Source organism: Pan troglodytes, chromosome 13 (assembly GCF_028858775.2).
Source record: "Pan troglodytes isolate AG18354 chromosome 13, NHGRI_mPanTro3-v2.0_pri, whole genome shotgun sequence".
Taxonomy (NCBI): domain Eukaryota; kingdom Metazoa; phylum Chordata; class Mammalia; order Primates; family Hominidae; genus Pan; species Pan troglodytes.
In genome coordinates, this window is record NC_072411.2 from 103,247,739 (window position 1) to 103,263,226 (window position 15,488).

At 43.1% G+C, this 15,488-nt stretch overlaps 1 protein-coding gene across 8 annotated transcripts in view; it reads left to right on the forward strand.

Moving 5' to 3' along the window:
• The window catches only part of CASP10 (caspase 10), a 47,817-nt gene extending 33,937 nt beyond the window's left edge, over positions 1–13,880 (forward strand). For 5 of the 8 annotated variants that reach the window (XR_010150208.1, XR_010150207.1, XM_016949520.4 and 2 more), the window contains one exon: positions 2,429–4,942. Coding sequence is in view for 6 of the 8 variants with exons in the window: in XM_016949520.4 (XP_016805009.2) it covers positions 2,429–2,582 (154 nt within the window). In the remaining 2 variants the exon portion in view is untranslated. Of the gene's footprint in view, positions 1–2,428; positions 4,943–13,335 lie in introns of those variants that run through there. The other 3 variants (XM_063791558.1, XM_016949519.4, XM_009443983.5) reach the window with 3 other exon arrangements.
• The last annotated feature ends 1,608 nt before the right edge of the window (positions 13,881–15,488 follow it).

The following is a 15,488-nucleotide window of genomic DNA, read 5'->3' on the forward strand; positions in this document are numbered from 1 at the left end:
TGAGATGTATAATTTGCAAATTTTTTTCCTATTTTGTAGGTTGTCTCTTCACTCGGTTTTTTTTTTTTTTTTTTGCCGTGCAAAAGGGTTTTAATTTGATGTAATCTCATTTGTCTATTTTTGCTTTTGTTGTCTGTGCTTTTGAAGTCTTGTTTTAAAAATCCTTGCCCAACCCAATGTCATGATATGTTTGCCCTGTTTTCTTGCAGCAGCTTCATAGTTTCAGGTTTTACATTTAAGTCTTACACATTTTGAGTTGGTTTTTGTTTATGGTGAGAGGTAAGTGGTTAGTCTCATTTTTCTGCGTATGGATATCCAATTTTCCCAGCACCGTTTTTTGAAGAGATTCTCTTTTACCTATTGTGTGTTCTGGGCACCTTTGTCAAAAATCAGTTGGCTGTAGGTGTGTGAATTTATTTCTGGGCTCTATATTCTGTTCTATTGATCTATGTGTCTGTTTTTATACCAGTACCATGCTGTTTTGGTAACTCTAGATTTGTAGTATATTTTGAAGTCAGGTGGTGGGATGCCTCCAGTTTTGTTCTTTTTGCTCAGCATTGCTTTCACTATTTGGGGTCTTTTGTGGTTCCATATACATTTTAGGGTTTTTTTCCCTATTTATGTGAAGAATGTAATTTTTTTGTTTGTTTTTGTTTTGTTTTGTTTTGTTTTAGAGATGGAGTCTTGTTATGTTGTCCAGGCTAGACTTGAACTCCTGGGCTCAAGCAATCCTCCCACCTCAGACTCCTGAGTAGCTAGGACTACAGGCATTTGCCACTGCACTTGGCTTGTCACTGGTATTTTGATAGGGACTGCATTAAATCTGTAGGTCACCTTGGGTAGTATGGTCATTTTAACAAGATTAATTCTAACCCATGAACACGAGATATCTTTCCATTTATTTGTGTCCTCTTCACTTTCTTTCATCAATGTTTTATAGTTTTCAGTGTTTAATATTTAAGTTAATGATATTTTAATTGTTTAATATTTATTTAATAATTTTATTATTCAATTATTATTTAATATTAATTTAAATAATATTTAAATTAATAAGAAAAAATTAGCCAGGTGTGGTGGCATGCACCTGTAGTCCTAGCTATTAGGGAGTCTGAAGTGGGAGGATTGCTTAAGCCCAGAAGTTTGAGGCTGTAGTGAACTACAATCGCATTACCGCATTCTAGCCTGGGCAACAGAGCGAGATCCTGTCTCTAACAAAAAGAGGCAATTTCAGGAAGTGATCCCTGCCATGAACAAATCAAAACAGGATAATGGCAGTTTCTTGGTGGAGGTAATATTTCAGGTGAGACTAAATGATAAGAAGGAAACAGACACAGGAAGATTTGGGAATAGAGAGCAGGTGCAAAGCAAGATGCAGGGATTGAGAGCAGGTAAGGGCCTGCATCCCTTCCCTGAAAAATAGTGATAGTTAAGGATGAGGGGATGAGAGTAGTCATACTAATACTAAAAATGATGGTCAGCAGAACAGTGTAGCCAGTGTTCTAAGTGCTTGACCCAATATACATCCTTTAATGCTCTCGGCAACCCCTAAGATGGGGACTGTTATGGTTCCTATTTTAGAGCTGGGAAAACCGAGGCATGGAGCAGTGAGTAACCAGCCTAAGAGCACACAATGAATGAATGATGGAGCCACAATTTAAAATTGAATGTGTTTTCAGAACCTGTGCTTGCTTCCAGTGATATGTATTGCCCACCCTGAGAACGTTCTGCTAAATGCTATATGTCCTGCAAGCCCGGGCTCAAATGCTACCATCTGCATGAAGCCTTCTCTCTCCCTCCCAACCAGAAATGCATTCTCCTCTGAACTTGCAGTGGAACCTTGACCTTTCATTTGGTGTTGACCACATTCTGCCTTGTGTTATGAATATTGTGTATATGCCATCCTCGGTAAATGTTTCATATCTGCATTCTAAGTGGTTAACTTCAGGAATTGTGTCATGTTTATCTTTGTATCTCTCCCAAGACTACAGATAGAGAGGGCATTGTTGGTATCTGTGGCATCTGCTGCATATTTGTTGATCTAAGACCTGGTACATGTTATCTGGTGTCTTTTCTAAGACCTGGTGTGTGGTTTCTACCTCCTGACTGAAAAAAGTTTCTTCTCTGGGCCAGGCACAGTGGCTCATGCCTGTAATCCCAGCACTTTGGGAGGCCGAGGTGGGTGGATCACCTGAGGTCAGGGGTTCGAGACCAGCCTGGGCAAGCAATATGGTGAAACCCCATCTTTACTAATTAGCCGATTGTGGTGGCAGGCACCTGTAATCCCAGCTACTCGGGAGGCTGAGGCATGAGAATCACTTGAATCCAGGAGGTGGAGGCTGCAGTGAGCTGAGATCACACCACTGCACTCCAGCCTGGGCGACAGAGTGAGACTCCGTAAAAAAAAATTTTGTTTTCTTCTTTGTTGCAGACATGAAGACATCTTATCCATCCTCACTGCTGTCAACGATGATGTGAGTCGAAGAGTGGACAAACAGGGAACAAAGAAACAGATGCCCCAGCCTGCTTTCACACTAAGGAAAAAACTAGTATTCCCTGTGCCCCTGGATGCACTTTCATTATAACAGAGAGTTTTTGTTGGTTCTTAGACCTCAAACGAATCATTGGCTATAACCTCCAGCCTCCTGCACAGCACAGGAATCGGTGGTCTCCACCTGTCATTCTAGAAACAGGAAACACCATGTTTTCTGACACAGTCAATTCTGATTTTCTTTTTCTTTTGACAAGTCTAAATGTTAGAAAACTTTCTTTTTTTTGGAGATAGTCTCATTCTGTCACCCAGACTGGAGTGCAGGGGGGCAATCACGGCTCACTGTAGTCTCGACCTCCCAGGCTCAAGCTATCCTCCCACCTCAGCTTCCCAAGTAGCTGGGACCACAGGTGTGTACCACCATGCCTGGATTTTTTTTATTCTTTATTTTTTGTAGAGATGGAGGGATCTCACTTTGTTGCACAGGCTGGTTTCAAACTCCTAGGCCCAAGTGATCCTCCCACCTCTGTCCCCAAAATACTGGGATTATAGGCACGAGCCACCACACCTGGCCAGAAAACTTTCATTATTGAAGACTTGGATTGTAGCCTTGGTTTTGGATGTCTACTCTGAAGACAGAGTAATTGGCTTTGGTTTGCGCAGGTACTTTTTCTTTGAGACAGAGTCGCTCCGTCACCTGGGCTGGAGTGCAGTGGTGGGATCACTGTTCACTGCAGCCTTGACCTCCCAGGTTCAAGCGATCCTCCCACCTCAGCCTCCCAAGTAGCTGAGACTACAGGTGTGTGTCCATGCACAGCTAACTTTTTATTTTTTTTGTGGAGATGGGGTTTCACTATGTTGCCTAAGCTGGTCTCAAACTCCTGGGCTCAAGCGATCCTCCCACCTCAGCTTCTCAAAGTTCTGGGACTACAGGCATGAAATACTGTGCCTGGCCTGGGGACCAGGTGCATTTTAAGGTTCCTTGGTGTTCAAAAACCACGTTCTTAGCCTAGATTGAGCTTAGATTGCCTCTCTAGACAACTACCCCTTAGTTATAATTCTGTGTCCCCTCTGCATGCCCTTGAACATTGGACAGTGAGGTCACAGTCCACCCACCCTCTCTCTGATCTCCCCCTTCCTAAGACTTCTCTTCTGCACATCTAGTGAGGTGAAAATTTGGTCTATGCCAGGCCCATTTCCTGCTTTTGTGTAAGGAAGGTGCTCACATAGGAAGTTTTTATTTGGTTAGAGACAGGTTTCCCTGTAGGAAGATGATGGCTCATTTACACTCAGCTGCTCTGCAAGCAGAAACTTTACAACCTGATGTCATATTCCATTTTGGACTGGGTGCGGTGACTCATGCCTGTAATCCCAGTACTTTGGGAAGCCAAGGCAGGCAGATCACTTGAGGTCAGGAGTTCGAGACCAGCCTGGCCAATACGGCAAAACCTCGTCATTACTAAAAACACAAAAATTAGCCAGGTGTGGCGACAAGCACCTGTAATCCCAGCTACTTGGGAGGCTGAGACAGGAGAATCTCTTGAATCCAGGAGGCAGAGGCTGTGGTGAGCCAAGATCACACAACTGCACTCCAGCTTGGGCAACAGGGCGAGACCTTGTTTAAAAAAAAAAAAATTCAATATTGGGGTTGGAACATTTCAGGTGCCATTGACAGAACACCCAATTCAAATTGACTGAAGCAAAGAAGGGAATTTATTGCCTCTTTCACATTGAAACCCAGGAGTGGATAGCACTGGCTTCAGGCAAAGCTTGAATCAGGACTCAATCTACAGGCCAGCACCTTTCTCTTGGCCGGATGTCCTCAGGGCTGGCAGATGCAGTAGACTGCAGTGGACAGTCCCCACCTTGTTACTGCTACTACACTTTGCTCCTCTGGCCCAAGGGATGAGGAGAGAGGCTGTGTCAGAGACTGAAGCTGTTCTCAGGATCACTGGGCTCTTCTTGGCAGAGGGGATGTCTGGCTCGCCTGAAGGGAGTGGCTCTGTAAGGACGCCTTGATGCTTTCTTCATTAAGATTTTGAGTATTTTTACTTACTTGAGCTTTTTTTTTTTTTTTTTTTTTTTTCAATTTCTAGAGGAACTTTTTCTCTGTTAATTCCTGGAACTGTATTTTGAATCCTTAAAGGTGAGCCCTCATAGGGAGATCCAAAGTCCTGTGGTTAACGCCTTCATTTATAGATGAGGCAGCTGAGGCCTGGGGATGTAAACAACCTGCTCACAGTCCTCATTTACTGGATTTGACTTCAGCCAGGTGAACTGGAATGCCTTGGGGCGTGGAAGGGCATTAGGAGTGTTTCATTTGATATGTGAATGCTCATAAAAAAATGTCAAGGAATGAAGAACAACAACTCTCAGTGGTGCCTGCATTTATAATTATTTATGTGAAAGTCAAATTCATGTACAGTAAATTTGTTATAAGAATATTCACAAGAACACTGTTCTGATGTCTCTGATTGTCACGTGGATTTGAATGTAGCTTGACAGAGGGAATGTCTAATCTATATTGACAGGGCAGGAACACCGTCATCTTGGACAAACACCGCCACTTTAAGTTCCAGTTCCCTTTCTAGCCTCATGCATTTCAAGGAAATCACTTCTTTTCTAACAGCGAGCAGCCAGAAAGAGAAGAGAGTAAAATACAGATAAGACAGTTCTGGCATAGAGGGAGGTGGGGGTGTGGGGGAGGTCTCTTGGGTAACTGCCAAACTTTGCCTTCATACAATGGGTTCCAGTAAAACAATGAGCCTTAATAAGCACATTCCTTTCCCTTCAGGTGCACTAAGTGGGGAAGCTAAAAGCAGACTGGAGTGGGTCAGGGTATACCTACAGCTGCAGAAATATTGTATGGGAACAGACACACAACTCTCCCTCCCAGATAAGCACAGCAAAGAGACATAGAAGCAATCCAAGCCTCTGATAAACTCTCCCACCCTAAATCCTTAAAAACTCTTAGTCTGTAAGTGAGTGGGCTCTGACCTAACTCGGCCAGAAGCCCCTTTCAAATTTGTTTTCTCTAAAATAAACCTGTCCTTGGCTGTCAAGCCACCTTTCATGTTTCTTTCCTCTTTCTTTAATTCTTACACATGTGTCAGGATGATCTCCCAAAACCGTGTTCATAACAGTCAGGGCCAAAAGCTAGTGGTCACAGTCCTTGTCCAGTTGGCAGAACTGACAGGTGAAGGCAAGTGGAGGATGGTGAGATACTGAGGAAAGAGCAAAGGATCTGGAGATCAAAGCCCTGCATTTCCATTTCGTCCTGATTCCTTTGCTCAGAGACACTAACTAAATCAAGCTAGCTTTTTTCAGCCTTGTCTGTAAAGTAGAGAAAACATTAGCTGTTGGGAAGACGAAAAAGAATGTGTCCTATGTGTGCATCTATTTGAATCTAACTGTGCTGAGGTACACATAAATGCCTTTAGGTGGTAGGGTCTTCTGGTTGTAACTGCAACAGAAATAGCAGGACTTAGGTTCCTTTGTGCGTAATTCCAGCTGACTTTATTAGCGGCAACTCAGCACTAGCATTACCCCTGACATACTCTGAGTAAGATCTAATTCTTCCCTCACTGGTTCATGATGTCTACCGCAGCAGAAGGCCAGCTCTTGGCTCTGAGTTCAGTTGGACAAAATGCTGTTGATAAAACCTCCTGTCAGGCCTCTGAGCCCAAGCTAAGCCATCATATCCCTTGTGACCTGCACATATATATCCAGATGGCCTGAAGTAACTGAAGAATCACAAAAGAAGTGAAAATGGCCTGTTCCTGCCTTAACTGATGACATTACCTTGTGAAATTCCTTATCCTGGCTCATCCTGGCTCAAAAGCTCCCCCACTGAGCACCTTGTGACCCCCATCCCTGCCAGCCAGAGAACAACCCCCTTTGACTGTAATTTTCCACTACCTACCCAAATCCTATAAAACGGCCCCACCCCTATCTCCCTTCACTGACTTTCTTTTCGGACTCAGCCCACCTGCATCCAGGTGATTAAAAAGCTTTATTGCTCACACAAAGCCTGTTTGGTGGTCTCTTCACACGGACGCGAGTGAAACCTCCTTCATCAGGAGCATTTGGGGTTTGATGTTTAAGTTTTGGGCCTCTGGTGTATTTCATATTTCTGTTTTGCTAGAACTTAGTGCTTGTGCAAGGTTAAATTCTAGAATCAGGAAACTTGTTTTTAGGGGCCTTCAGCAAGCACTTCGGAGGTCCCTGGACATTTACAGCTGTGAGTCGTGGATCTACCCAGACACCAGAACATAGTCATCCTTGGCTCATTCCTCCTCCGTAGGAGGGGTACACAGTTGGTAGAGTGTGCCTTCCAAGATTTCGTGAAACATTATGCTTGTCTGTATTTGTGTGTGCATGTCTGCGTGAATTTTGAGTTCAGGAATAACAGGTGATTTGATCACAGCTATTTGACAGTGGTGATAGTCATTGTATGCCAAGATGTTTATGAGGGGAATAGGTAGATTGAGTGAGGTTCGTGTATATTTTGCCTAGTTGTACTCACCTACAAGAGCTGTAATTAAATGTTTCTCTTTCCCCTTCCTCTCTTTTATTCATTCTTTTTTTTTTTTTTTTTGACAAAGTCTCGCTCTCTCACCCAGGCTAGAGTGTAGTGGTGTGATCTTGGCTCACTGCAACCTTCGTCTCCTGGGTTCAAGCGATTCTCCTGCCTCCGCCTCCTGAGTGGCTGGGATTACAGGTGTGCACCACCATGCCTGGCTAATTTTCATATTTCTAGTAGAAACAGGGTTTTGCCATGTTGGCCAGGCTGGTCTCGAACTCCTGACCTCAAGTGATCTGCCCGCTTTGGCCTCCCAACGGAGTGAACCATTGTGTCTGGCCTCATTCTTTCTTTCTTTCATAAAAGTTTGGATACTGCCAAACAAAATTAAGGACATGAAGACATTTGATAAATTGTTATTACAAATGTGACAGTTATTTAACTACTGGTGTTTATTTTTATTAGAGCCATAGCACCTACTGGCCTTTGCTTCAGGGATTCACAGTGGTGGTGGGCAGGTTGGATATCATGGGGCTTACCCTTAGCAATGCATTCTATTCCACCTATGCCCAGGTGGTGTTAAACATAGAAGCATCTGGTACGCTGTGGTACCGACCCAGTGACTGGTATAACACAATGGTTAAGGTTGCCAAATAGCAACCCTTAATCAATAATGATCAAATCTCCATGGAGGTAAACTAAACTAGAAGTTTACCTCATACAGGTAATTTTTGTGCCATACATGATTCACAGAACCTTCCAGATCTGATGCTTTCTGAGTGATCTGGTCAATTTGTTCTCAACCTGGAATTCTTGGGCCCTTAGGTGTTTGTAAATTTGTTCTCAGAGACTCTGAGCTCTCCACCTTCATTTTTAAGTGCTTTAATTCTTTTTGGTGATAATCTTTAAAACTTCACTGAGGTGTGTCCTGGCTCTTTGGGGCGACTGCTTCATATTTGAGTACTGCCACACAATGACAGCTCATGTTCTGGGGCCTGCCTACAGAAAGGGATGAACTTTACCTTGGACTTTTTAATGTAGTGTGGATGGGCGTCTGTAGCTAGAGGTCTTCAGGTGCCAGTGGTTAATCTGTTTGAAGCTTGCTTCACTCCAACCTCTCATTCCGTAACAGACTCCTCCTCCACCGTCCCTCACCTCTGCTGAACCCTTCTAGCAGAGAGAACTCACCACAAGTGGGGGATGGATTTGGGAGCTTGAAAGGACCCCAATGACCCTGCAGTCCAGCCCTCAGAGTGCTAAGTGACTTACTGAAGCCTCGAAGCCATTTCTGGAGGATTTGCAATTCTTTGTATCTCTGGATTTGCTGCCCTGTCCCTCCAAGCCACCTGGTTTCACTTTTGGACAGCTTTAAGTGTTCTCTTCTCTGTTCTCTGTTTCTGCCTTCTTAGAAACTATTTAAAACCACTCATTTTCATTCTAAACTCTGGAGCCATACCAAACAACTGTAACTGTCCTCTGGTGAGATTTGCGTTGTATATGACAAATCTTTTAACTTTTTTCTGTTAGGGTTTCAGTTTTGTTGGAAGTCTGCAGTTTGCTCTTAAGGATGTGATAAGAATGTAACAACACATTTGTATCTTTGAATTTTGAATAGGAACCAAATTTTAAAATTTAGTTTAGTTTTGTTTTGTTTGAGACAGAGTCTCACTGTGTCACCCAGGCTGGAGTACAGTGATATCATCTTGGCTAACTGCAGCCTCTGCCTCCTGTGCTCAACTGATCCTCCCACCTGAACCTCCTGAGTGGCAGCTGGGGCTACAGGCAGGTGTTTTTTAAAAATGGAACTCTTTTTTTTTTTTTTTTTTGAGACGGAGTCTCGCTCTGTTGCCCAGGCTGGAGTGCAGTGGCTCGATCTTGGCTCACTGCAAGCTCTGCCTCCCAGGTTCACGCCATTCTCCTGCCTCAGCCTCCCGAGTAGCTGGGACTATGGGCGCCCGCTACCATGCCCGGCTAATTTTTTATATTTTTAGTAGAGACAGGGTTTCACCATGTTAGGCAGGATGGTCTCAATCTCCTGACCTCGTGATCCGCCCGCCTTGGCCTTCCAAAGTGCTGGGATTACAAGCGTGAGCCACCGTGCCTGGCCAAAAAAAAATGGAACTCTTAATACATTAAAAAAAAAATGAAATCCCTTTTAAAAAGCACTAGAGGAAATTCTGTGTTTAAAGATTTACTTATTTGGCAATGCAAACAACTGTTTATTTCCTAACATAACTTTTGCAAATCTGAATTTTTATGAAAAGATTTTTAAATTAAAAATTTTAAATTGTACTAATTTTTACTTTTTAAGTAATTTTGAGTAGGTAATATTTTTATAAAGATATTTGTATGGTTTGAAGATGAGAAAATTAAAGGTGTTCAAGAAGAGTTTTGCCCCCAATTCTGTCCACTGTATACCCAGTCCTCCCCACTTCTGCATACATATTTCAGATAGGTATTTCTTGGAAGAAAGAACATATGCTGTGAAACTTACATGTCTCATTAGGTCTCATTTTAAGTGATTCTGTAAAATGCCTGGGAAATACTGGTGAAATTCTAGAATGGAAATAACTTTGTGAGATTTTGAGCTGAGTACTGGTAAATAGTAGAAATGGACTTACTAATAAATAAGGGAATTTTATTTGATAACTTTTTTCTGATTACATAGTAATGTATGTTCATTATGGAATATTTGGGAAATACAAAAACACACACACAAAAAGTATATTTATTTATAATTCTATTTTGCTATGTATTTTCCCATTATTCACTCTGTGTTTGTCACAGATTTTCCCCCACCCTTTTTCAATGAGTGTATCCTCCATGTCCCCCCAATCATGCATCCAGTAAACTTTGTCATTACTACCATCTGTACTTTCACTCACGTTTCAATTCCAAGCATGTCCCTCTCTGACAACAACCTCCCATCATTCCATCTTGCTTCTTCTAGGACCTTCCCTTCAAGGATCTTCAGTGCCACCAGGGCTTCCAGTTAGGTTGACTGACCCTATCTATTGTCTTCCCGATGTCAGCACCGCCCCTCACTCCCTCTTCACTCAGCTTAGAGTCCATGTGTCTTTGTTAAAGTCTCCTGTACCCACCAACACCCTTGCCTTTCCGTCAGTTCCACTGAGGTGGTAGAATCCCAACTCTGGTTAATCCTATAAATCCTTGTCCTCCAAATTTGTACTGGAATTCCAGGATGTGGCTGGGGTAAAAACCTTCCATGTTGCAGACAGGTCTCGTTTCAAACCAATGACCACAAACCTCCAATGGGCTTTCAGGGGTTTCGGCAATGCTGTGACATTTCCCTGGTTATATCACCCTTTTGCACTCTTGGTCTGTTGTACTAATCATCGAATTCTCTATGATCTCAACCTAAAAGGTTAGAGATATTTCCTGAGAAGCCCCACCTTTTCCCTTGATAACCCACTATGGAGCTGTCATTTGTGAATTTAAGAAGAAACACTTGCCTCTTGACTATTTTAAAACATCAAAAACAACATTTAAAAATTGAAGGATGAGGCCGGGGTGTGGTGGCTCGCGCCTGTACTCCCAGAACTTTGGGAGGCCGAGGCAGGCAGATCACCTGAGGTCAGGAGTTCAAGACCAGCCTGGCCAACTTGGTGAAACCTGTCTGTACTAAAAAAAATTAGCTGGGCATGGTGGCACACACCTGTGATCCTAGCTACATGGGAGGCTGGGGCATGAGAATTGCTTGACTCTGGGAGGTGGAGGTTGCAGTGAGCCAAGATCATGCCACTGCACTCCAGCCTGGGTGATAGAGTGAGACTCTGTCTCAAAACAAAAACAAAAACAAAACCTGAGGGATGAGCTACAAACTGGGAAATGATATCTGCCACGTTGTATAACTGATAAAGGAGATATACGTACATACACTATATATATAATCTTCTATAAATCCATAAAATATTAAACAATCCAACCTAGATGGGCAAAAATATAAACTAGTTCAAAGATGAGCAAAAAATATGAACCAGTAATTAAAAGGAAATACCAATGAGCAATAAACATATGAAAACATAACCATTCTCTTTGGTCATCAGAGAATTTGAAAAATACAGCCACAGTGAGATAGCATTTTATGTCCATCATATTATCAACATTTAAAACTCTGTCAGTACCAAGTATGGGGGAAGATACAGAGCAAAGGGAACTCTATTACATCGATCTAGGAAATGTAAATTGACATAATCATTTTAGAGAGCAATTTGCAATATTTATAAATGTTGGAAATTTGCACACAGTAAAATCTAGCAATTCCATTTTTGGATCTATGTCCCAAAATAAACTTAAAAACATTGTTTTGTAGAGACAGGGTCTTGTTATGTTGTGCAGGAAGGTCTTGAACTCCTGGCCTCAAGCAATCTTCCTGCCTCAGCCTCCCAAAGTATTGAAATTATAGGCGTGAGCCACCACGCCTGGCCCCAAAAGAAATCTTGCACAGGTACCAGGAGATAAGGAGGAAGTGTTAGTTTTCTGAGCAGCATTGTTTGTAAAAGTACAAAAAAAAAAAAAGAAGCAACACAAACAATCTATATATTCATCAAGAGGAGGATAGATAAATTGTGGTATAGTCATATAAAGGAATACTATCAAGTAGTGAAATAAAATCAATTAGAATTATTAGGCTGAACCATATGAAATTGCCATTCTTCTAGATCAGAAACAACCAAATATTGGCAATTTCATACAGTTTAAATATATGTATCAGTAACATAATGCTGAGCAAATAATATATATAATATGATATGATTTATATAATGTTAAAATACACGAGTCTTTTATGTTGCTTATAAATTAATATGTATATTGTACAAATATACAGATGCATGGGGGTGATGAGAAGTTTAGAGTAGTAGTTGCCTGGGATGGGATTGGGTCTTGGGGGGACAGGGGGGTACATGCCAATGGGGAGGAATTACAGGGGCTTCAAATGCATCAGTCATGTTTTATATCTTCAACTGAGTGCTAGATGTGGGGATATTCTCTTTTCTCTTTAATCCTTTTTGCGTCTCAGTGCTGATTAATGGAATTTAGCCACCAGATTGAGTGATTTTTTGGCTTGTTGAATACTTGGCCAGGTTTGCAGGGAAGCTTTGCCCTCTTGGACAGAGTATGTTTTTCCAATCTAGTACCTGTCTGTTTTTGGTGGTGATTTCTGTGGCTGTAATTAATATGATCAGTGTTGCCAAAGCAAGGATAAGGGGTATTGACTCACTTTTTATTGCCCTGAGCCATCCCTGTTGCAAAATAATGATCTGGATATAATCTCCAGACCAGGAAGCAAGCTGCAGATGGGAAACTCCCTTATGACACTTCTGAAGATCCCAGTTTCTTTTTTTAATGTAATTTGATTTTTTATTTATTTAGTTTTGAGACGGAGTCTCGCTCTGTTGCCCAGACTGGAGTGCAGTGGCACGATCTCGGCTCACTGCAAGCTCCACCTCCTGGGTTCATGCCATTCTCCTGCCTCAGCCTCCCGAGTAGCTGGGACTACAGGTGCCTGCCACCATGCCCGGCTGTTTTTTTTTTGTATTTTTAGTAGAGACAGGGTTTCACTGTGTTAGCCAGGATGGTGTTGATCTCCTGACCTTGTGATCCGCCCGTCTCGGTCTCCCAAAGTGCTGGGATTACAGGCGTGAGCCACCGCGCCCGGCCCCCAAACCGGTTTCTAACAAATAAGTGTTAAGTCAAGGGGTTCCTCTACAGAATCAGTCATCTTCACCATGACACCCACAACGCCCAAATTGCTGCTGGCATTCCTCCACTCTGAATGCACAATTAGAAGCTCAGCACTCTATTGGATAAGGCTCAGTCTGGCCACACTGCAAGGGCACAGTGAGCCAGTTTTGGCCTGGGGCTTCTTGCTGCTGCCAAATTAACAACTCCAGCCCTTGGGTTTAGCCACCTGCTGCTGCTAAAAATGTTGCTGAGAGTGATGGAGAGGTGTTTTAGTTCCCATTTTACAGATCAGAAAATCAAGGCCCAGAGAAACTAAGTAGTCTTGGAGATAGGAGCCATGGCCTCTCCACTTGAGTTACCATCTTGAAACATCAAGGACAAGCCAACTTTATCAACAGTTTCAGGCCTGTGAGAAATGGGCTTGGTTTATCTTGAAGATTGTAAACAAATAAAAAAATAGACTGCTCCATTACTGATGAGAAATATGAGTCATTCTGCCAGGAATTGAAAGTACAGCTGCCCATAAAAAAGCTATGCCGGTGTCCAGCCTCTCCAGGTCCTTGTGTGTGAAAAACCACTCAGTCAAAGTTCCCCTTTTATTTCTCTTTGTGCTCAGTAGGATGCTGAAATTTCTGGAAAAGACAATGGAAATCAGGGGCAGGAAGAGAACAGTGTGGGGTGCTAAACAGACTCAGATCTCAGCAACCTCCCTGCCCATGGCCATCTCTGCGCAGACACCTCGACCCCCCATGCACAGGTGGAGCAGCGTTTCCTAGTTCTTTCCAGAGGCTTCCTTCTGCCTGCCTTCCAGCCACATTGCCTGAGATTGACAACGCCCTACAGCAAGACGGAAACCTCCCTTTACAGCACCACCTTGCGATTCTGCAGCCACAAAGTTGAGACTTCTGAACGTGGCACTCTTCTGTTCCCTTACTGTTTCATGTGTACCTGTGTCGTCTTTCTTGTTTCATCGTAAACATACTTCTAAAATTCCCATTTTCTTTATTTAGAAATAGAACTACAAGTGGATGGTTAAACAATTTAAACAAACGGTCCATGGGGAAAAGTGAATTTCACACTGTCCCCCAAACCTTCAGTGCCTTTTATGGAGATAATTATTGTTTCTAATGTTTTGAATATTCTTTCAGAGATATTTTATTCTTATATAAGCATATGTGTATTTGTGTCCTTCCCTCATTTTCCCCCCACAAACACTAACAGACTGTTTTGCACCTTGGTTAGCTCATTTAACATATCTTGGAGCCAGGTGCGGTGGCTCATGCCTGTAATCCCAGCACTTTGGGAGGCCGAGGTGGGCGGATCACCTGAGGTCGGGAGTTCGAGACCAGCCTGACCAACGTGGAGAAACCCCGTCTCTACTAAAAATACAAAATTAGCCAGGCGTGGTGGCACATGCCTGTAATCTCAGCTACTAGGGAGGCTGAGGCAGGAGAATCGCTTGAATCTGGGAGGCGGAGGTTGCGGTGAGCCGAGATCGTGCCATTGCACTCCAGCCTGGGCAACAGAACATATAGATCTGCTTGATCCTTTTCATGACTGCTACAGCTCCATTGAATGTATGGATCATCAGTGCTCCAACTAGCACCTTAGTGATGGGCATTTAGGGATCACAAACTTCATAAGGGCAGAAACAATATCTTACCCATCCTCTGTTTCTGATATGGTTTGGATGTGTGTCCCTGCCCAAATCACACGTCAAGGTAATCCCCCATGTCAGAGGTGGGGCCTGGTGGAGGTTATTGGATCATGGGGATGGATCCTTCATGAATGGGTTAGCACCATCCCTTTGGTGCTGTTCTTGTGATAGAGCTCTCATGAGATCTGGTTGTTTAAATGTGTGTGGCACCTCCCCACTCTCTTGGTCAAGTTCCTGCCATGTAAGATGCTGGCCCTTGCTTTGCCTTCTGCCATGAATAAAAGCTCTCTGAGGCTTCCCCAGAAGCAGATGCCACTATGCTTCCTGTACAGCCTATGGAACTGTGAGCCAATTAAACCTCTTTTCCTTATGAATTATCCAGTCTTAGGTATTTCTTTGTAACAGTGTGAGGATGAGCTAATACAGTTTCCTACACTGTAACCTAAGGCAATGCTTTGCACAAAGGGATGAACCGGATTGCTTAGTAATTAAAACACAAATACAAACCACAAGCATATCCATTCATGAATTGGGGGACAGCTTTTATTTGATTCTGAGTTCTGATACCTGCTGCTTTGCTTTGTTAAAAATGTGCTAGTTCTCATTCAGCTTCCTATCAGTCATACCACCAACCAACATGTATAACATGTACAATCTGCCAGGTCAGGAGGAAACTTATGGATACAAGAAATGTCCCTCCCTTCTAGGAAATGATAATCTGCTTTGGGAGAGAAGGCAGGTACTTTTTGGCAAAAGTGACATAATAAAATAATCAAAAAAAGATGGATTTTTTTTCTTTTTTGAGATGGAGTCTCGCTCTGTCACCCAGGCTGGAGTGCAGTGGCGCGATCTCGGCTCACTGCAACATCTGCCTCCCAGGTTCAAGCGATTCTCCTGTCTCAGGCTCCCGAGTAGCTGGGACTACAGGCACCCACCACCACGCCCGGCTAATATTTTGTATTAGTAGAGACGGGGTTTCACTGTGTTAGCCAGGATGGTCTCGATCTCCTGACCTTGTGATCCGCCTGCTTCGGCCTCCCAAAGTGCTGGGATTACAAACGTGAGCCACTGCACCAGGCGAAAAGATGGATTTTTTAAAAAAGGTGTTAGGATAA